The sequence below is a fragment of the Stigmatopora nigra genome, chromosome 9 (genome assembly GCF_051989575.1).
Source record: "Stigmatopora nigra isolate UIUO_SnigA chromosome 9, RoL_Snig_1.1, whole genome shotgun sequence".
Lineage (NCBI taxonomy): Eukaryota > Metazoa > Chordata > Actinopteri > Syngnathiformes > Syngnathidae > Stigmatopora > Stigmatopora nigra.
This window is the reverse complement of record NC_135516.1, coordinates 6,141,467-6,163,229: the sequence shown is the minus strand read 5'-3', so window position 1 is coordinate 6,163,229 and position 21,763 is coordinate 6,141,467. Positions and strand designations below refer to the sequence as shown.

The 21,763-nt window shown below is 37.8% G+C and overlaps 3 protein-coding genes across 3 annotated transcripts; 1 reads left to right on the top strand and 2 right to left on the bottom strand.

Moving 5' to 3' along the window:
* Positions 1–3,595: 3,595 nt before the first annotated feature.
* On the top strand, positions 3,596–11,651 carry LOC144201816 (bcl-2-related ovarian killer protein homolog B-like). The gene is made up of 6 exons (XM_077724603.1): positions 3,596–3,748; positions 3,857–4,009; positions 5,537–5,791; positions 6,691–6,819; positions 10,637–10,800; positions 11,386–11,651. The coding sequence occupies exons 3-6, from the start codon at positions 5,569–5,571 to the stop codon at positions 11,509–11,511; spliced, it is 642 nt and encodes a 213-aa protein (XP_077580729.1). The 5' UTR covers positions 3,596–3,748; positions 3,857–4,009; positions 5,537–5,568; the 3' UTR covers positions 11,512–11,651.
* A 485-nt stretch (positions 11,652–12,136) lies between these two features.
* thap4 (THAP domain containing 4) lies at positions 12,137–14,152 on the bottom strand. The gene is made up of 5 exons (XM_077724604.1): positions 13,802–14,152; positions 12,961–13,114; positions 12,769–12,878; positions 12,588–12,691; positions 12,137–12,513 (listed from the first exon to the last, which is right to left on the bottom strand). Exons 1-5 carry the CDS (start codon positions 13,824–13,826, stop codon positions 12,397–12,399), a joined length of 510 nt encoding a protein of 169 aa, XP_077580730.1. The 5' UTR covers positions 13,827–14,152; the 3' UTR covers positions 12,137–12,396.
* Positions 14,153–14,312: 160 nt separating this feature from the next.
* agxtb (alanine--glyoxylate and serine--pyruvate aminotransferase b) lies at positions 14,313–19,234 on the bottom strand. Its single transcript, XM_077724602.1, has 11 exons — positions 18,907–19,234; positions 17,424–17,616; positions 17,279–17,343; positions 16,460–16,560; positions 16,320–16,390; positions 16,149–16,233; positions 15,956–16,054; positions 15,772–15,841; positions 14,984–15,079; positions 14,760–14,888; positions 14,313–14,606 (listed from the first exon to the last, which is right to left on the bottom strand). The coding sequence occupies exons 1-11, from the start codon at positions 19,168–19,170 to the stop codon at positions 14,499–14,501; spliced, it is 1,281 nt and encodes a 426-aa protein (XP_077580728.1). The 5' UTR covers positions 19,171–19,234; the 3' UTR covers positions 14,313–14,498.
* Between the last annotated feature and the right edge of the window lie 2,529 nt (positions 19,235–21,763).

The following is a 21,763-nucleotide window of genomic DNA, read 5'->3' as shown; positions in this document are numbered from 1 at the left end:
AGGGGCACAAGGAGAACATTCACACTAATACTCTAACCTATGGGAAATTTTGCAATTTTGTGTGTTCAATAATCTTAGCCTGCATGTCTTTGGAATGTAGGAGGATACCGGAGAACCCAGAGAAAACCCACACAGGCCCAGGGAGAACATGCAAACTCCACACACCTGGACCAACCTGGATTCAAACCCAGGACCACTCAACCGCTGGGCCTTCAATTAAATCATTTCATCTAAATGGTAACTAATATTTGAAATATTCAACTTAGGTTGAGTGGAAATAAATTCTTCTATACCACTTGAACATTTTTCTGATACAATTGCATGCAATTTTCCATTGGCATTTAAGACACTATCATTATTTCATACTTTTAAGACATTATAAGATCTAGTTTGTTTGAACACTGACAATTGCTACTGTGTAATTTGTCTTGTGAACAGTTTAACATTCCACAGCTATCTGCGATAGGCTTCAGCACCCTTACAACACTTATAGGTATATAATTGGTGCAGAAAATTAAATGAAGAAAACTCAGGTTAGGTTTGTTAATTAAATCCCAGATTGGTGTTTCCAGACAGGATTGGAGTTTAAAATGCTGGTTTTAAATATTGTTTAGTCTTTAAACCTTAGGGTTTCAAATTAAAATCTTAAAAGGTGGGGTTTCAAAATTGGTTTATTTGATTCTTTTAAGGGTTTTTGAAAAAGGTTATGTTTCAAATGAGGGTTTCAAGTTTAAGTCTTAGGTTGTGATCTGGAATTCGATTTGGTGGTGTTTAGTTCGATACCAGGTCCTCACTAGTAAGGTGGGATGGGCTCCAGCACCCCCCTGCAACGCTTGATAAACAGTTCATAAAATAAATGCATGTTTAAACTATTTGTCAAGACTGCTCCACAATGCCAAAATATGGAGCAAAGGTCTAGGATTTCTACCAGAGTCATGCCCCACACACATGCAGGCATACACACATACCGCAGCAGTATTGCAAATGCAAAGGAGGTCGTTGTTCATTGTCCAACCCGGTGACGAGCACCCCCCCCCCCCCCCCCCACGCCTCTGGTACAACCAGTTCCCCTAGATGACGTGGCCACCCCCCGCCCCTTTCACCCACCCTGTACATTACTTCACAAGGCGGCCTAAAATAAAAGAGATCAAGAATGAATGGAATCTGAGCACGAGAGTGGGAGGTGCTTCACATAGTGTCCCTATTTGCATACTTTGACAGTCAAGCATATGGACGCTCGCGAGGAAAAACATGGCTGGAAATGTCTAATCATCAAAATGACATTTTGGGAGACAGCAGAGTGGTCAGCAAAATTAACAATATTATTTCCACTCTTTCCATATTGGCTTGGGACATTGTCTTGTGTCCTGTAATGGAAGGAAACCGGAGTACCCGTAGAAAACCCACGCACACTTTCAATCTCAAAACTGTGAGGTCAACGTGCTAACCACTCAACTAGTGGGCTGCGTGGTGGGTGTGTCCATAAAATTTCATTTCAGGGCCTTGTTATTCGGATAGGGCAATTCTAAATGTGACTTTTTAAACCCACATTTTTCAGTGGGATTGCACTATTATCTGTAATGGGTGAGGAGGTAAATCAGCTTTTTTTCAGGCATTAATAAATGTGCGAGCAATCTGTCCCTCGTGGTCTTGTGACACGAACTAAGAAAGGAACAATGTGACATAACAAGGGCAGGCACAGATGTCTCAGTAATTAAATCAACAAAGAATGTGCATGCTCCTCAGGTCTCACCACTCGTCGTCAATTAACCAATCAGGGCACAGTTCTTGCTTGAGTTGCAAAAATTCACAAACGGAACTTGTTAAAACAAGCGTGAATTCACAGCTCAGTTTGTGAAATCAATAATGCCTAACGTGTGTCACGTTGACATAGAAATTCTCGTTAGTGCAACACTGACAAGGTTGGAATCCTCAACTGTCAAGACTGTCAATTTATTATATCATCTGGAACTAAATCACAATCCCTCTTATGGTATTTAGTAGAATATGTGATGAGGATGAAGATTGTGGTTGCTTTGAAGCCATACATTTGACAGTGAATTTGAAGAGTTTAACATGTTCTCACAATCTGATGATCGGGCTAAATTTGAGTTATTTTGAGAAAATGGTTGATTTTTAGTGGTGTGAGGTCTGATTGGAGGGATTTTTCCTTCCTTATTGTACAGAAAAACGATGATAACCAAAGATCGTCAACATGAAGCAGGATAAAAAAAAATACCAATAATCCTCCGTTGGAGCAATAATCTGGACATTTTATTATCTTTTTTTGGCTCCAATCACTAAAGGATAAATTAACAGATCGTAACCTTATAATTTATTCGATATTCAACCAAGCAAAGTTTTAATAAAATGAATGCCAACTTGATTAAATGCTATTTAATTTATAATATTACAGCAAATAAATTGAACTGTTGACAAAATGCCATGGGAAACAGCGACATTATGTGGACATAATTAAAATTACCCTCTGATGACCTATCAACGAATAGTTCACCTTTATTAGATTCTTCAACGAAACCATTGAATGTAACCCTAAAATAGTTTTCAAAACCTAATTTGAAAACCTAAATCTGTTTTAAAAAAGAACTAGTTGATACTTTAACTGTGTGATGTGTGAGGAATTTATATTGTTTATTTAAATTCTATTTTGGTTTGTTTGTTAAAATTCCATTGAAAAACTGCAACTGACAGGAAATTAGTTCAGGAAGTACCCCGTAGTCTGTCCATAGTTAGCTGGGATAGACTCAAGCACCCCCACAACTTACAGGATCATAAGCAATATATAGAAGATGAATGACTGTACATTTACAAATGTATTGATTTGTTAACGCCATTCATGCATCTCATCTCATTTTCTGAACCCCTTTATCCTCAATAGCGGCGCAGGGGGTGCTGGAGCCTATCCCAGCTGACTTTGGGTCAGAGGCAGGGGACACACTGAATTGGTGGCCAGCCAATCGCAGGCACAAAGAGACAAACAACCATTCATGCTCACACTCATACCTAAGGGCAATTTAAAGTGTCCAACATGCACACTCCTCACAGGTGAACCGACCTGGATTTAAACCCAGGTTCCCCACTGTGAGGCAGATGCACTAACCACTCAGCCGGCAGGATTGGAAGGGAACATTTAACTCATTGGCTGCCATTGACAGCAGCAGACGTCCAATACAATTTGACTGGGAAGGGCGATCGCACGTTTACTGCTGTCAACGGCTATGAAATTTAAGCATACACAGCCAGTCCTCCCAGATTAAATGAATTGGACCAAAAATTGTCACTATGAAGGGTTAAAGGTCATTAGGGTCACTAGTCATCTCTGAGCTTCTGTGCCACACCCATCTTTGCAAGATTTCACAGGGGAAAACCCTTGGAAGAATTCCCCCTGCTCCCAAATGTCAGTTTAATGCCAACAGGTTCATTGTCATGATAAATTTAGCCGCTTGTCGGAAGAGGATTAGTTGTACCCATATTTGGAATTTCCGGTGGCAGTGAACAGTTACATAAAACCTGAAATCTAAAATAAAACAAACATGAGTTCAAGAGCTTTGGTAGGCTTGGTAGTAAAATATATTTATATAAACATTAAAAATAGACTATAATTTTAAAGTTAGTCTTGAAAATACGATTATTCGACATTAAATTTTCCGTGGGAGGGGCCACCTAACCGGTCCACCCGCCCGTTTCCAGTCAGTGAATGGAGTGCAGCCACCAGGTGGAACAACAGGTGAGTAAGTTAGGCAGGGCGAGGAAAATTTACTCCCTTGAGGTGTCTCTTCCTTCTTTTTTTTTTTTTTTTTTTAACTGTGTTGTTATTTGGGGGCGGATTTTCCAGCGATGAGTTTACAATGAGCAAGCAGCCCACCTTGCAGGAGAAGCAGAAAGCGATCTGGAGTCGTGCGTTTGACAAGCCGATAGTTTTCCCACATTTGGAAGTCCAAAAATCCTTTTGGAGAAGCCACCAAGGACGACGAAAATGAGAATCAAGGTAAAATAAAATGGTTTGAATCGGTGAAATATAGTCGGGAATGCAAGTTGTGCTTGCAGGACACGAAATCTTCATTTTGTACTTCCTAGTTATCGTGCAAAAGCAGAATTGTTGTGTGATGCGTTTGGGGACATGTCGGAATTTATGGCTTTCAACTCGAGTTTTTCAGCTATTATTGTTATTTACTTTAGTAGGATTTATTTGGGTAATCGTACGGGAATCGATTTAATAACTAATTGATTTGTCTATATTTTGGATTTAATTAAAAAAAACAACTAAACCCCCATTTAAAAGACCAAAAAATGTATTATGGGTCTCTTAGGACAGAACATTAACATTTGGTATACAAATGTGACCTACAAAGCCCAGTATCTAATGTCTGGATTCTAATCATTTAAAAAAACAACTTAAAAAAATAATTAAACGATCGCATTTACTTCTAAATTAATAAAATGTTAATGGCATTCAGTAAGTTAAATAACTAACAACTAAAGTAAGAAAAGTCAATTATTTTGGGGTAGTTTATGGTTTTATTGATTCATTTTTAAGTCAATATTGGTTTCTTCACTTTTACTCAGGTTTATTCATGCTGTTCTATCATTGTTTGAAACACAAAGGTAGCTGCTCCCCTTATTCTAAATATCTGAACCCAACTTCTCTAAATTCTGATGATATCACATAAAAATGTATTGTTTACTTTTCATGAAAACAGTTTTTCTTCCCATGGCTGCAATGGAGCTTTTCCTGACTTTTGTTTATAGTATTTTGTTTTGCACTTCATTGTACAATATAATTATTATTTAAATATAATTTAGCTTTCTATTTCATGGACATTTGCTTTTCTTTCATAGTATTTTGTAAACATACTTTTACATGAGTAGACTAATTTAAGTTAAATTCTGTCAACATGTAGTTCCATCAGATATTTCTAATGTATTATATTTTAATGGGATAACCTCCAGCACCCTGCGACTCTTGTGAGGATAAGCGGTTCAGAAAATGAATGAATGAATGAATGAATGAATGATAGGTTGTTGATTGGTGCATTTCACATTTCATATTAATAGTGATTTTCATCTTCACTGTAGTTCTATTTGTTGTCATAAATTTGATCTATTTCAACTTTTACCCATTTTATGACATTTTAAATTATATTTGCTTATATTTTTAAAAAGTAAAATAATATTGAAAGGTTTTATTGTACTGTTTTTAAATCACCGATAAAATTTAATATTTATCAGCATTTAAAAAGTATATTTTCACTCTAGGGATACAAAAAAAGCTTTTGCAAACTGTCTGTAGTTGGTTTTGACAGTTGCATAATGCAAGATACGCAGTGTTACATCTTGGCACACCATACAGCCGCCTCCAGCCATTTCTTATGTAACTTTTTTCTCTTGTTGACAATCAAATTTAAAATGTGTGATGTCATGTCAACAGGAAGTTTTCTAAAGTGATCAAACACAAGAAAGTGATCATTGTCCTCTTTTTTTTCTTCCTTTTTCCTCCTTCTTCACTTACTAATAGTCGAATTGAGAGAGCCTTTCCCTGAGGACCTCATGGAGGTTCTACGCAAGTCATCGGCATTTGCCGCCGAGGTTATGGACGTCTTCGAGCGACCCCTGAGCGACAAGGAGTTGGTGGCACAAGCTAAAGCCCTGTGTCGTGACTTCATTCTGTCTCGGCTCCATCAGAACGGGCTGGCCTGGTCCAAAAGCGAACTTAATTTGATGAATGCCGGCACTGCCCTCGCCGACGTCTCTTTTGTGCTCCTCTGCCTCGGTGAGACCGCTGAGTCATTCTCATGCCGGATGCCTTTCGTGGCTTATCTTAGAGATAGAAATAAAGATAAAGGGTATATAGATAGATGACTTAGGTAAAAAAAAAAAAACACTGAAAATGAAAAATGCTTTCCTTAAACACGCCAGTTCATTTTCATAGTTTATCAAGTTGCATATGGAAGTTTAAAACAATTATTTTACTAGGATTTTAGTATTGAAGATAAACAGTACAACCTTGGAATACAACCTCAACTTTTTTCTTCAAAATATACCTGTAAATGCCTAAAATAACTTCGCCACAGAAAAACATCATCAATTTTGGAAATAATATAATGATGTTGCCCTAAATATATCTACATTTTTCTTACTTGTACTGTAATATTATTTATAATACTGATTTGAGGATTTTTCAACAGTATGGACAACCACATTTAACTTTACTTTTGTACTATTACAATTATCAACTTTCGCTGTAGACTCTTGGAATAAATCCTCTTTGATTGGCAACAGCATAAGAATATATTTAAAAATATTCATTTTTTTCCACTTTAAAAGTGGTGAAATAAAAAAAAATAAAATAGGCACTCGTTTACATGTATGTATTTTGACTTTTAAATTCATAGTATTTCTCACAAGGAAAAACATTGGAAAATATGAATTGTTTGTGGCCCTCTTTGTCAAAAAGGTTCCCGACCCCTGCTCTATATTATCCTGTACATAAAGAGCATTTTTGTCTTATTGTAATGTATTGTCATGCTATTACTGTAAAACCATTGGATATAGTCCCCAAAATGCATATTTTGAATCTTGTTTCAATTTTTATATATTATATGGATGCCATCTGCTTGCAATGTGTTGATATTTTTTTCAATTTGTTTTCCTTTTGTGGTCATCTCCAAGGTGACGAGCTGGAACGCATACTTCCCAGCTTGTACACGAATGTGGCCCGCCAACTCAACATTTCCGTTGCCATGGAGAATATGGTTTCAGACGCCTTCATAAGTGTGGCCACAGAAATCTTCTCCACAGGTACGCAACACTTCAAACAAGTAAAACTATTTTCATCACATTAGTGCCAATTGTCAATTGACTAAATTGCCCTAAAAAAGTAGTATTTTATTTTTTCGATGTTGCCAAGTCAAAATCTGAATTCCATTCCAGTTGAGATGCTGTTGTCTTACCTAAAACTGGCAGTTCTTGCTAGAAAACCATCTAACGTGGCATTATTGAAACAATTCTGCCAAGAGGAGTGGGCTAAAAATCTTTTACAGTAATGTAAAAAATAATAATTTATTCCATTTATTGTTGCCAAGTGTGGCAACCACCATTAGTATTTTTAAATGGACAACTACATTAGGGCCACATATGCATATTTTCTCTGTTATTAGATTATAAATTCATTAAGAAAATGCATTTTGTATTTCACCAGAGGTAAAATACAGTAAGTATTTTGGCGGGGTGAATGAGAAAGTCGCAATTATGTCGAGTTGTCACTTTTAGTCATTATTTTGTGGGTGGGGCAGTTATTACTGACGAGAGCAGGTATGCTCTGTTTGGGCTTGCTCAAAAACTTCTGCCGGTTGGCTGAAAAGGAGTTTATTTGCTGTATCGTGGCGGTATAAAATTGTTTTTTCATTTATTTGGAAACAAATCTTATAAGGGGGAATTCAATCTTGGGAATTAGTATAATTATTGTCATAATTTTAAAACTAGTTGAAGGATTACATAGCATTTTAGCAACTTTAACCTTGAAAAGGACCTTTTTTTTTGGTCATAATATAATTATTATTGGAAATGTCTCACCTCATTTGTTTTAACCCTACACATGCAAATTTTAGGAATGTAAATGTGTTTTAAAAACTGCTTGATCCTTAAAAAAGGGAAAGGAAAAATGTATTTGTTTGGTGTTGCAAGTATAGTCTTGCCTCAACGTGTTATACCCAACCCATTCCTTACTTGGAGAACGCCTTCTTGCATAAACCTCAAAAATGTATGTGAAGAGACCACACCCATTTAATTACTTAAACTTGTGCTAATTGAAGGGATTTTCTTTATTGTTTTGTTCATTCGGAACATTTACATTTTGAAACTTGTTTGTTGCGAACGGAGGCCAACCCATATGTCATTAGGGTTTACAATAGAATTAAATGTGGACCTTGTGAATCCAATTATTTACAAATCCTTTTCAACTTTTATTCATATGGTGACATATACAAGACTTTTCACTTTAAATATCACATAGACGAGTCCGAGGTCCCCTCCAAAAAGTTGAAATATACCAATATTATGTCTTAACTTTAAGTATTATTACTAGATTAAAGTCATAAATCCCTCACAATTAATGTGCGTGTTTAGGAGGAAAATGTGATAAATTCCATATTATAAAAAGTCTGGATGGTGAGATTAGTCCATACATGGGCAAAGTACGGCTCGCGGGCCACATACGGCCCATTAGCCTTTTTATTTCGGCCCGCCGACGTTGTCCAAATGTTTTTTTTATTCATTGATTTTTTTTTATTTCACAAGATGGTGCCGTCACGCGGAACCCAGTGGCAGTAGCTCAGTCCACTCTTGTGTTTTTTTTGTGTTTTACAGCCCCTATATCTTTTTTTAAATGACATTTTAATATTTCTTAATACATTCATTGTTACTTTACTTTGTACTTCATACTTTAATGATGAATGATGAGTACGTTAATACTTAGGTCCTTTTTTTCTCATTATGTTTCATATGTACTGTTAACGGATGCACTTTTTTATATGTATCGTATCTTGTGCTGACCCGGCAATATAAACTCTGGCAAATTTTTAAAGTCAATGTGGCCCCCGGGCCCAAAAGTTTGCTCACCCCTGGATTAGTCCTATATTTTAGAAAAAAAAGTATATTCCAAAGGTTATATTCTGAGAAATTAGTGTATTATCAGCCAAAATTACATATACCTGAGATTAAAAGTTTTTTTTATTTTTATTTAATGTTTGGACCTTATGAGAATAAATCTTTCCAAGAATAGTCATGTATATTTGTCCCTCACCCCATCTTATTTTAAAAAGTAAATAGTGGCCTTTTATTTTGTTCTTCTGAATAATCACAAGTATTTTCGCTTGTGGTATGTTGACTTTGGCCTGCGTTTGCCTGGAAACTTCCAAAACATCTGCGCTCCTTTTGCCTTTTTTGGCAGGCTTTTGAACAAGCGTGTTTCAGGAGACTGCGTGGGATTTCTCCGACAGACCTCGAGATGTGCTTATAAATAGAAAGAGAAGGGGGTGTGGGGGGGCTTTTGCGCATGATTTACTCTAGGTTGCCTTTTGTAAGATTTAGTCTCGGTCATCACGCGTTGAAGTTAGACAGTGGATATGAGTGTTCTCCAAAGTTCACGCATTAGTTTCGGCGACATAATCCACCCAAGCTATTATGACTTACAGTACACTGTATGGGTCAGGTCATTTGAGGATGAGGCTTCTCACAAACCCTTTTCTTCTTTACAGAATGCATTTAAGATGTGAATTTTATTTTTTTAAACTCATTCACTGTATGATTGATCACTGCTTAACCTCCTGTGGACATCTATTCCCTTCTGCGGTACTGAAATGTGATTATTTACTGCTAGTACTTAGGGTTGATCATGACAAAAGATAATTACTGTTTTTTCCGGACTCTAACTGAGACTTTTTTTTTCATAGTTTGGCTGGGCCTGCCACTGACATATATATATATTTTTTCTCTCTCGGACCACCGCCAGCCTACTGTAATGTTACTTTTATTTTAGGTTAAAGTTGTCTGAAAAACCTACCTTGATAAATGGCTATTTAACCCATTATTCCCTATGTTACTATTATTACTTTAATGTATGTAAAAGATGAGTCTTCTCCCTAATATGACAAGCATGAGGTTTCCCACTCAAGGCGACTATCTCCTCTCTTCTCTTCTCCTTTCCGGCCGTCCTGACTCGCTTTATCCCCACCAATGTCACTTTCTATTCTCGGCCGTTTTGTCTGAGCTCTGACACTTTGCGCTTATCTGGTTTAAGCTCTCCTCGGCCTCGTGGCGTTTATAGATAGGTATTGTGGGTCAGGAGATGAGTAGGAGGATGATGCAAACGCACCCAGGAGGAAGTTAATGTTATTATAGTTGTTCACTTGTTTCTAGTGGCTGACAAACTCTTATCAATGTGTGGACATGTCATTCCGTATTATTACAAGAACCGAAGTCCAATGTGGGCAAGTGTTTGATTAAACAGAAAGCAAATGATTTGGATTTTCCCAAGAGGTGACCTTCCTGGTCAATGGATAATTTATGAACAAAATCATCTTTTAAAATGATAAGAAATGCTTACAGGCAAAAGTATATGACATATACTGCACATTAGCGAGAAAATTAGTGCTTATACAACTCTATTTTATCACTAAGGACCAAATATGATTGAACAATTCTTCTTTTTTTGCCACTGTAGTAAAAGTATGATTCATTAGGCAAAGATGATTTGAGATAGGAGTGTTTTGAACTATGAGCGTTACCGCATATCACATTAATTCATAATTTCAAATCATAACTGTGTTAGAATTGTTTCATTAAGGCATCTGAGTGTTTTGAGCCTTAAGTCAAAACAACACTTTTAATGTCTAAATATAATTTGAGCTTCAAGCATTATCACAGAATGAATTAAAGTCACATCTAATCAGAACCAATAGAGTTGAATATTACCGTGCCTTCCTACATTTGCATGTACATGGGTGGAATAATACAATAAAATTGTGGGGAAAAGGGACATCTAATTGTCAGCTTGGAGTTAATACACTGTCATTGTTTTGAGAGATACATTTAAGTACTTTTTTGTGTGTGTACACAGGCATAACGTGGGGTAAGGTGGTATCCATGTATGCAGTTGCCGGTGCCCTGGCAGTGGATTGTGTAAGGCTTGGACATGCTGCCTCCGTTAATGTCATTGTGGACAGTCTGGGCCAGATTGTGCGCAAGCACCTTGTTCAGTGGCTCAAGAGACGTGGAGGATGGGTGAGCACAATGCTTCTGCTCTTTTTATTCAACTTTTTAAAGTTAACCTCCATGGCAGCCAATGGTAAACTATACATGGTAACCAGACATGGGCAAACTACGGCCTGCGAGCCAGATAGGGCTTTTTAATCCGGCCCGCCGACATTGTCCAAATATTATTTTTTTCTTCCCCAAGATAGCGCCATCACGCGGAAGCCAGTGGCAGTAGCTCTGTCCACTCTTATTTGTTTTTCTAATTTTATAGCCCATCTATCTTTTTTTAAATTCCATTTTAATATTTCTTAATACATTGCATTTTACTTTACTTTGTACTTTATACTTTTTACTTTAATGATGAGTGATGAGTATGCTAATACTTTAGTCCTTTTTTCCTGTTTTTGCTTCATATGTATTGTTAACGGATGCAGTTTTTTTATATGTATCGTATCTTGTGCCGACTTGGCCCATCTGTCAAATTTTTAAAGTCAATGTGGCCCCCGAACTGAAAAGTTTGCCCACCCCTGCTATATACTATAACTGCATTTTTTATTAATAAAAGAAATAAGGACACTTTTACTAAAGTTCTCTCTGGTTTTCCTCATGCAGGTGGAACTGACCAATTGCGTGGTGAAGAGGGAGCTCTTCCCTGAACACCGATGGCTGTCCTCTGCTCTGGATTCCCTGCGCTATTTCCTCACCTCTATGTACGTCTATATCATGAAGGAAGGGTGAAGCCCAATAGACTCCTGTGGGCTCACATTCGTTGAGTTGAGAAAGGACTGCTACAGGGCGGCTATCAGCAAATGCTCGCTCGCCGTCCTCTGTCACAGGGACGGGGCTTTTTCCAGAGTCTTGTCACAACATGACGGACCGAGCGCAATTGAGATGAAACCCCCCCCCCCCCCCCCCATCCCCCAAACCCCCCAAGGAAGAGAGAACTGCCAAATGATATTTCCCTGCTTCTGTCAAGTGACTTTTATGCAAGTTCTTTTGCATCATAGTGCAAATTCAGGGCCAAAGAGGACTTTACACATGAACATTTTTGCTGTTTTTCTTCACTCTTTAATGTGTAGATAGATTATTTAAGGTTTTATTTTTGGAGCGATTTAAAGCCATTGCAGTATACAGAAAAACAGGTGCAGGAGAAACTCTTCAGAGTGATTGTGTGACATGCTTGGTGGGTGTTTTTCTTATTTAAAAGGTTAAATTGTGTGAGAATATTATTTTGTTTTTCCTCTGCAATAAAGGACATGATTTAGCAAATACATTTTTTCCTCATGACAATCAGTAAGAAAATCAATCGAGTTCCATCCAATTTCTCATATTGTTGAGCATATGCACAATTTACGACAGTTAGAATCCTATTTGAAGACAAAATATTGTTCAATAATTAGTAAATCATCAACAAATTTTCTGAAAAAGTAACATCAAGCAGAAGACTAGATAAAGTAGCACCCATATGCCAAAGACCAAATACTCTGCATTCAATGCTGGTACACAAGGAAGGCCGGTATTAAAAAAAAGACTCCAAAAAATATTATGTAACACAAATCACATGTGCTAAAATTAAACCACTAACAAACAGGTTTAAGTGTGAATCATGCCACATTTTTAGTTTCATGGCGAGCGGACGTAAGCGATGCGCAAGTGCTCTGTGAGTGGCTGGCTGTCTGTTGCCATGGAAACCCTCTGCTCCAGTCGCCCATCAGGAAGGAGTTCAAATGTTCGTGAAACCTACAAGTAAAAAAAAACTACAATCAGGAAGCTGTGTCAAAAACCCAAATAAGGAGAATGCAACGTTGAGGTACCTCCTTAACGTGAGGCTCCTTGGCGAAGGAGATTCTGGCGATGGTTTGGCTGTGGAGGTTGAGGAGCTGGCCCGTGAGCTCGCCCTCCTCGATCTCCACCAAGCCTGCCCCGAATTAAGGATAAAACCATTGCCAATTTCAGTTGAAGTTAACTTTGCCACAAAGTAAGAAAGTAGCACACCTGTATTCTGGGCCACAATAAAAGCCACTCTGTTGGTACCCGGCTGCATTCGGATGAAGCCGCACTCTCTGTGTAGCGGCTTCTTGGAGTCCACGTGGAAGGCGCTGAACCTTCAAACATCCAAACAGAAGAAGAGGGTCATTGGCAGGCTTTTTTGTTGCTAATTTCAAAAGAGTGTCTTGGAAAACAGACGAGAAATTGATGACAGGCTGCCCGACGTGGCTGAATTGAAGTGTCTCGGAGTAGCGGAAAGGTTGGATGGTGGGAAAGCGGCCTTCACCGGGTTCTTCTGACTGCCAGGTACCCAGAAGCCAGTCAAGGGGTGTAATGGCTGGGTTCATCTGCACTAAATGACAGTCAATGCAATGTCCTTTGATTATTCAATTTTCCTTTAAAATATATATATTTTTGCAGAGGATGCATAGTACAGAAGATTAATTAATGTTTTTTTAGATTGCATAAGGTACAATACAATAAATCATTGACTATTACGTTGAAGGTAAGGTCTCCTAATTTTAAAACAATTGATTGTACTGATTTATCAAAAATGTTTTGAATGCAGCATATGCAAGCGTGTAAGAATATGACTGCAACGCTTCTTTTTTCCAATAGATGACGCTATCTAATCATGTGAATACTGCTTCGGAGAAAAGAAGAAGTGAAACAGGGAGGTACTGACGCAAAAGACAAGGTGAACTTGATCATCTAGTTCTAGTATATAACAATGTTCATTCTGAAGATCGAAAACGAATGCGTCCAAAATGTGCTTAAGAATCCCCCAGGCGCGTGACGATAACTTGAATCGTGTCATGAGCGCTGGAAATCGAAAGCGAAGACAGATGTTTGAGAATTATAGACACTAAAATGTGAAAATAGAAATCCGCATGTACCTGTTTGGTACATTTCAAGTAAGTACATTCAATATGCGCTACAAACCATGCAAACCACACCTGGATCAACTTGCGATCGCTCTATTACATTACGCCAAATTGTAAAGTGTGAATTACTTTAAACGAAAATTGAAACTTCCTACCTGAATGATGCATGGGACAAGACATTTTCTGTAAAAATTGGAGTCGGTTAAGAGACAAAATATTCCCAACAATTTTGAGAGAGACTGATCAGGTGACCGTACGCGCGCCTGAGGTTTAATGGCATTCTGGGAAATGTAGTTCAAATTTAATAGACTTAAGAAATTTGATGGCCTCCATTCTTTTATTGCATTTCCGAGCATTCTTTTGTCATACATAACCTTTAAATTCTATACGCCGTAATATTTTTCTGAAATATATTGATGGATCTTAAAATTATAGAATTATAGAATGATATAAATCTATGCCAACATGCAAGATACGACATAAAGCTGTGCTAATGCATAATCAAAAATACATCATGTACATAATATACCTAATTGAACAGACAAAATGCATTCACAATTTGACACATGAAAGCAGGACAATGGAAATGAAACAGATAAATATGAACTCAATATGAAAATTTCAACACACTTGCTGTTTGGGTTAAATACATAATTACACCATTAACACAGAAAACAACCCATATTTATTGACAGCTACCAGTGCATTTCACACAAACCAAGTGGTGTCTATTTCTCTTTCATTTCAATACATCTCAACAGTTTTTGTGAGCCATTTGCAATCAAATGAATGGATTACACATTGTTGGCAATCCCTGCTTTTTCTTCCATCTATGGTCATGGTGCTTCTTTTTTAAGCCTTGCTCTTTTTACAGCTTTTCAGCGCGTCCGCCAAGGCATTTAGTGCCATGTTGGCATTAGCCGTCTCACAGTTGTAGCCCATAAGGCCGATTCGCATCACCTGACATAAAAAAAAATGAGTGCATGTCAGATCATAGATGTGTAAAAAGAGCTGTACTAATAATGGTATTTACACAACCTGCTAAGATGTTAATTCACTGTTTTTTTTTTGTCCAGGTACCAAATTCACAACCTGCTATCAGCAGTTACTCACCATGCCAATGGAGGGTCCCAGGCCTCCTGTCATCTCCATCTGGTGATTCTTCATGATGTATAACAGCAACTCCCTCCAGTCATATCCCTCAGGGATGGCAATGGTGGTAACGGAGGGAAGCCGCAAATCCTGAACAACATTTGCCAAATTCAGTCAGAAGAAACAGGTTAAATTCCACTTTCCTACATTGTCATCTCAATCAAACGGTTTTTTTTCGGTCTCACCTTTTCCGAAATGAAGAGTTTGAGACCCATATCTTCAAGTCCTTTATAGAGGTAGGCTGCAACTTCCTTGTGTTTCCTCCAAGACTCCTCTAGCCCCTAGAGGGCGACAAAAACAATCAATATATGTATTTACTTTACCAGTCTATAAATTGGAGATATCCATACAACTGGAAAGTCAACTGAATGATGGAATGCTGGTCAACCTTAACATACTTTATATTTCTAATTATTTTTTTTGTTTTGATAAAAGCTTTATTCAAAGGCATTTGAGGTCAAAATTTCTTTGCCTGGTAAAATTAAATCAAATTAAAGATTCAAATATTGTTTAATATTCAATATCAATACTGTGTCAGGTTTAATGTTTAAAACTAGTATTTAAAAATCAAGTTAGGATTTAAACTTAAGTGTTAGATCTTTAAAAAAAACATGTTTTAAGGCATTGTTTTTTGCAGATTTTCTATGGATTTGTTTCATTATTACAGGCATAGTTTATGACAGTTACCAAGTTTAGTGTTTCAAATTAGAATTGGGTTTAAAGACATGTTTAGGGTTTGTAAAAGTTCACTAGAGTCTATTATAGTTTTCATAACTTTTGAGTATGAGGATATACACTTCTTTTATAAAGTAAAATCCATTCTCTTTAGGGTGACTACAGTACAAAGCAAATAATACTTTAATTTTCAGATATTAATCTGTTTTGGGGGTACTTGTTATGCATTTGGCTAAAAAAATGGGGTGTATTATAAACTAATGTTTACTGCATGACAATTAAAGATTTTTTTTTTTACCTTTTCTGCCAGAATAGCTAAACTCTCTCTCAAGGCAAAGAAACCTGAAACTGGTCCGGTATGGTGGTACCTGGCGGGGGGAAAAATAGCAATGCTAAAAGTTATGTTTCATTTGAATGTATTTTTCAGTTCAGCTACATTAGTCTGGTAAATCAATTCATAGATGGATATGAGGTAGGCTTACATTCTGGACGTTTCGCCACCACAGCCCCAATAGTTGGACAAGTATGTCATATCGAAGAGGTACGACACCGGTTTCGTTTTCCTGTTAAACATCTTGTGGCTGTGCAGGATTGAAAAGAGAGTAGATGAAATCATTGCAGTACTTAGACATGCAATATTTAGTATAGTTTGTAAGGGCCCCCCTTTTTTTTTACCATGCTCTGTCATTAAAAGAGATGGGAGCCGTGCCAGGTGGTGCATTCAAGGCCTTCTGAGAACCCGTGTACAAGATGTCAATGTCTGGTAGCATAACAAGGAGCAAGTTGGTGAGGGAAAAAAAAAACATCACATTTTGGCGCTGTTTCTTTTGTTATGCTATTCTTTACTTTGTTGATCCATGAAAATGGGTGCAGCCCCAAGTGATGCAACAGTGTCGACTAGGAAGAGACAGCCATGTCTAAAAGATAAATGCAGGATAAAGTAAGAAATAGAGTTGTTGAATGAACAAATGCACTTGGGAACGCACTTTCTGCAGATGTCTCCAATGCCGTCAATTGGGTGACACAGTCCAGCCGATGACTCTCCGTGTGCGAGAAAGAACAGAACCGGCTTGTGTTTCTCCACAGCCTGCAAACATATGTTGAATGTTATTATTTTACTATACAGTAGTGTTTTGAGATAAGAGTGACCCCATTCTCAGTTCTTTTTCATTTGGAAATATGAACAATTATTCCCTAAAAGATGTCCATTCCTTAAGATTATTTTCAAACATAAGAAGAAATGTGTGATTATATAAAGTTGTCATGACTTTATGAGACTTATACAGCAGATAAAGCCATACATTGTCCATTGAATTAATTTATATATAATGTGGTAGATGCTATTTATGGATTGATTTATTTTCTACTTCTTGCTTAACAGATTTAGACGAGTCGAAGTCGGATTTATGTCTGAATGTGAGCGTTCACTTTCAAAAATGTTTTATTTTGTCGTAAAGGGTTTTTTTCCAAAGTGAGGGGTGCGGTAATGTCTGAGGTTGCTGGACTGGGAGTTCAAAGATTGGAGGCAAGGTTAGTGCAACAAAGTTACCAGTAGATGGCAGAAATTAACTTTTTTTTTTAAAGGGTTTGAGCAGTTTTTGACTGCAAATAAAAATATATCAGGAGAAAGTGGCTGTACCCGTGAAGGCTTGAGTTAAAGTCTTATATTTACTTTACCAATTAGTATTCACAGAGTATCTCTTTTAATATTTAACGACAATCTCTTAGTGTTTGCTTCCTTTTTCCCACCCAAATGAATATATTCTGTATGGGATTTATTTCTCTAGCATTTGAATTTTTCTTACCTGTTCAATCTCCTGATTGCTGAAGTAATTTCCTGGTGTTTTCACAAGTTTATGTACATTAGCACCTATGAAGTAATCATGAAGAATAAGGTGTAAGACAAACGCTGAGCATTACATTCATATCAGTGTCTGTCAAAACACGAACCCATTCTCTCTGCAATTTCGGCTACACGCTCCCCCCAGATTCCATTGATAGCCACCAGGACACTCTCCCCTGGCTCCACTGTGTTGAAGACCGCACACTCCATTGCGGCATGGCCTGAGCCACTCATGGATATTGTCATGTTGTTCTCTGTCTGAAAGGCGTACCGAATCCCCTCCTTGATGTCATTCATGATCTTAAAAAAACAGAAAAAAAGACAAACATGTCAAATTATATCAAAGTCTCCACTCAAACAACATTTTTAAGATATATTCTTAATTGTGATCTGATCTAATGTAATCTAATATAAAATATAAGCATTTTGGGGTGTATTGAATCAAGTGCATGATTGGTTTTTGGGCAATTTTGATTCAATATTAGAATTTAAATTCACAAAATATCTCATCTCATCTCACTTTCTGAACCGGTTTATCCTCACTAGGGTTGCAGGGGGTGCTTGAGCTTATCCCAGCTGACTTCGGGCCAGAGGTGGGGGACACCCTAAATTGGTGGCCAGCCAATCGCAGGGCACAAAGAGACAAACGACTATTCACGCTCACATTCATATCTAGGGGCAATTTAGAGAGTCCAATCTGCCTACTATGCATGTCTTTAGAATGTGGGAGGAAACCAGAGTACCTGGAGGAAACCCACACAGGCCTGGGGAGAACATGCAAACTCCATTATAGGTGGACCGACCTGGATTTGAACCTAGGTCTCCCGCAGTGAGGCCACCTTGCTAACCACTCATCATCAGGTCGCCCCTCACAAAATATCACATTGCTAATATTTCTTTACATATTGAAACCGAGAGTCCAAAGAAAGAACAGGGGAAAAATGACCTTTAAAAAGTTCTTTGATGGTCAGCAATCCTATTGGGCTTATTTGACATGTAGTATTTAGAAAATCAAATCATGATAGACGTCCATTCCATTTTGCCAACCACTCGCATTTCAAATAGATTAGGTGTATTTTGTCAAAGGAAACAAAATATAAAAATACATATTATTTGAAAGTAATAGGGGGATTGCTTTTGATCTATGTGAAATATACCATTATGTAAATATATTTATAAATATAACTTTATTATATCTTTTTTAAACACTAATCTATTCAAATTTTCATCTCATGTTAAGGTAATGGTTTCCTATAAAAAATACACACAATAGTCCACTATAAACCCAATATAGTTGACAGTTCATAAATAATTATAATGAAAATTTTAAACCCTATACAGAACTTTTTCATTCTTCATACATTTTACAATTATGTAAAACTCCAATTTTCAAACCACACAATGTTACAATTGCTTACTTTTAGAGTAGAGAAAATGTTCTACACAGTTCAGTTTTTTTTAACTTTAAAGTCCTCTGTTTTCCCCTCTGGATTGTGCTTTACGATTCATTTTACGTTCTTTAGTACTTCCCTCATTTACTGCTCCCTTTAAAGTAAAAAAAAAAAAATCCCAAAAGAAAAAGTGCATTACCTCATACATTTCTGGGTGCAGGTGACCAATTATCGGTTTGGCCCCCGCAGCGAGGACCCGCGGAGGGACATTGGAGGGTCCGGGTCCGAACAAGTAGCGCAGAGGCACTTCCAGCGGCCGCAGCATGCTCGCCGGAGGGGGGATGGTGACGGCTGACGCGGAGCGACGATCCAGGCGCTGCGCGGGGGGGCCATCGAGGGCCGTGGCGGCCGCCTGTCGGACCAGGAGCCCGCTCCTCCGGCTGAACAAAGTCCGCTGCATCATAGCTGCCTGTGCTGTGCGCCGCCTTTGACCAGCAGGCTGAGAGTGAAGCTGAGCACTAAGTGCGTTTTGACTTAAGGTATGAAGGAAAACAGGTCTTTGACCTATTGGGCACGGGGCAGTGTGCGTCATTGGATGGAAGAATGGTATCCTTCCATTGGTATTTGTTGCACGTTAGTGTATACACGTAACGGAAGGTTATCTTTACTTTATCTTATTTTGGAAGGAATTTAACTTGAAACTTAAGTGAAAATTTACTCACAAAAATAGATATAAACAAATGTCTTCCTTTTTTGGGGTGGAATGAAGTATACTTTAAAATGCATGTACACAGATGTATATCACAGGATACGTGTGTGTATATGATGTTAATGTTTTGTTAGTTTAAAATGTATACCGGCAAAATATAATCCAACTGATAATATTCTTGCCATACATGGAAACTCACTTTATGCTGTAATGCTTGAAACGTATAAGGGCAGTTTCAATAGATTAAGACAAGTTAAAAGTTTGTTTTAATTTATTTGGATTAAAAAAGTACCATTTAATGTTCATCAGATTCATAGAGAATGACAAGTCATATTTGCATAAACATTTTTTGTTCTATGATACTTTTTTTTTAAACTCGAGCTTAATTTTTTTTAATGATTCATTTTTTAGACCATTATAATAATACCGTCGACTTTTGATGATTCAATTAGCTACTGGAATAAGTTCAGCTATAATTCACTAGTATCTTTTCTAAGCAGGAAATATTACAAACATAACTGTACAGTATAATGTGTATTTTACCATTTACATTTCAGGTAAAATAGTACAATTGAAACAAAACCGTTAGTGGTATCCAAAGACCTTTGTAACCTTTTGTATAAGCAAACCACCACAATGGTTAAGGATTAGAAAAAGTCAATAAATTCTAGAATGGGTTTTCTCATTTGAAGATGACACTGATTAACACAGTGGTGAGCTGTTTTTCAAATGAAGCCTTTATTGTTTTTATTCTGAGCAAGCCTCTTTTACATTGTGAGCCATTTGGAAATGTAAAGCTCCCATTTTCACAAACAGCTTGGATCTGGTTCAGATTAAACGTGTGTTTACTTTTTCTAGATCTGATCTGGTCTGCTCTTACTTGAGTGACATTGGCTTTGGCGAAGAGGAGGCTCCTCTTTGACCAGCCAATCAGCAGATATAAAGCACACAAACGCACGCACACCCACATCTGTGCACGTGCAAACACTGATTATCAGCGCTTTCAAAACAACTCATCAGTTCTACGACCTCGTCCGCGCTTAAAATTCTTTACATAACCTACGTTCATCCCTATTAATTAGGTCTAACTTTACTTCTATCCTGTAAAAGAAAACTACAAAAAACAACAACAAAAACATAGGCAAATTGACAAACATGATGATCTGCGAATAGTCAGAAAATTGGATTTTGAATGGTTCCTTTTTCACCCACACTGCTACGTTTTCTTCAATCTGTTATGTCATGTTTTGCAGGCAGAGGTGTCCTTATCAGAGTCTGGCTGGGTAAATAATTAGACCTTTAGTAAATAAGTGGGACTCACAGTTACCCCATAGCATTTTCACCTTTGCACTGGACACAATATCTGAAATATGCACCAAAGGTGCAGGAAGGACGAGTTTGGTACATGTAAACAACAGCATACCAGTTATTGAATCCTTTATGCCCGGAAAGGATGCAAGAGTGCTTTGGTTTTCTTGTTTTGATAGGAAAGTGACCAAAAAACAGCCACACTGTGCCCTCCGGCCTCGATTAGGAAGCAGTTAGCACATCTGCCTCACATTCCTGGGGTCGAGGGTTTGATCCCAGGTTGGTCCTCACTTTGTGGAGTTTGTGTGTTCACCCAGGGCTTGTGTGGGATTTCTCTGGGTACTCCAGTTTCCTCCCTCATCTCTAAAACATGCACGTTAGGCCGGTAGAGCACTCTAAATTGCCCCTTGGTATGAGTGTAAGCATGAATGGTTGTAAGTCTTCTTGTGACCTGTGATTGGCTGGCCACCGACTCAGGGTGTCCCCCGCTTGTAGTTAGCTAGTTTGGATAGGATCTAGCACCTTTGTGAGGATATGCGGTTGTGAAAATGAATGAATGTCTTCATAGATACAAATGGCCCCCAAGTCGAAGGGTTTGAACGATTTGAACAGTTTGTGAATGCTTGTGAATGAGTTTAGTTATATTGTCGCAAGTGGGAAGGAAACATGATTTTTTTTGTCTATCTTGGTCAATGGCAGCCAATGAGTTGATGGGAATCTTTGTGTTGCAAGTTGTCAGGTGGAGGTTTTTTGTGTGAATGGTAGTGGGCCATACGCAAACTGCTTTCAGTAACCAAGGTGATGACCCTTGAACTCTGGGTGTTCGCTTTTTAAACAGGGCCAAGGCAAACAGGGCAAACTTTAACATTTTCTGCTTGCTCCCCAGAACTAATTTTATGTCCCATTGTATTCACTCCCAACATTTAAGCAATGTACACTCTTGACTGAGAATCTTGAACACTAGATGGTGCTCATTTAAACAGGATGACAGGCAAACTTTTCGGCCTGGGGGCCACATTGACTTTAAAATTTTGACAGA

What these genes read in the sequence shown, in the direction of transcription:
- LOC144201816 (XM_077724603.1), top strand. Translation starts at nt 5,569, where the DNA reads ATGGAGGTTCTACGCAAGTCATCGGCATTTGCCGCCGAGGTTATGGAC. An exon ending in TTTTGTGCTCCTCTGCCTCG is followed by an intron (nt 5,792 to 6,690) that starts GTGAGACCGCTG and finishes GTCATCTCCAAG; the next exon opens with GTGACGAGCTGGAACGCATA. An exon ending in CACAGAAATCTTCTCCACAG is followed by an intron (nt 6,820 to 10,636) that starts GTACGCAACACT and finishes GTGTGTACACAG; the next exon opens with GCATAACGTGGGGTAAGGTG.
- thap4 (XM_077724604.1), bottom strand. Translation starts at nt 13,826, where the DNA reads ATGTCTTGTCCCATGCATCATTCAG. An exon ending in CAGCCTGTCATCAATTTCTC is followed by an intron (nt 12,879 to 12,960) that starts GTCTGTTTTCCA and finishes GGATGTTTGAAG; the next exon opens with GTTCAGCGCCTTCCACGTGG. An exon ending in AGGAGCCTCACGTTAAGGAG is followed by an intron (nt 12,514 to 12,587) that starts GTACCTCAACGT and finishes TTTTACTTGTAG; the next exon opens with GTTTCACGAACATTTGAACT.
- agxtb (XM_077724602.1), bottom strand. Translation starts at nt 19,170, where the DNA reads ATGATGCAGCGGACTTTGTTCAGCCGGAGGAGCGGGCTCCTGGTCCGA. An exon ending in ATTGGAGACATCTGCAGAAA is followed by an intron (nt 16,391 to 16,459) that starts GTGCGTTCCCAA and finishes TTTATCTTTTAG; the next exon opens with ACATGGCTGTCTCTTCCTAG. An exon ending in CATTTTCATGGATCAACAAA is followed by an intron (nt 16,234 to 16,319) that starts GTAAAGAATAGC and finishes TTATGCTACCAG; the next exon opens with ACATTGACATCTTGTACACG.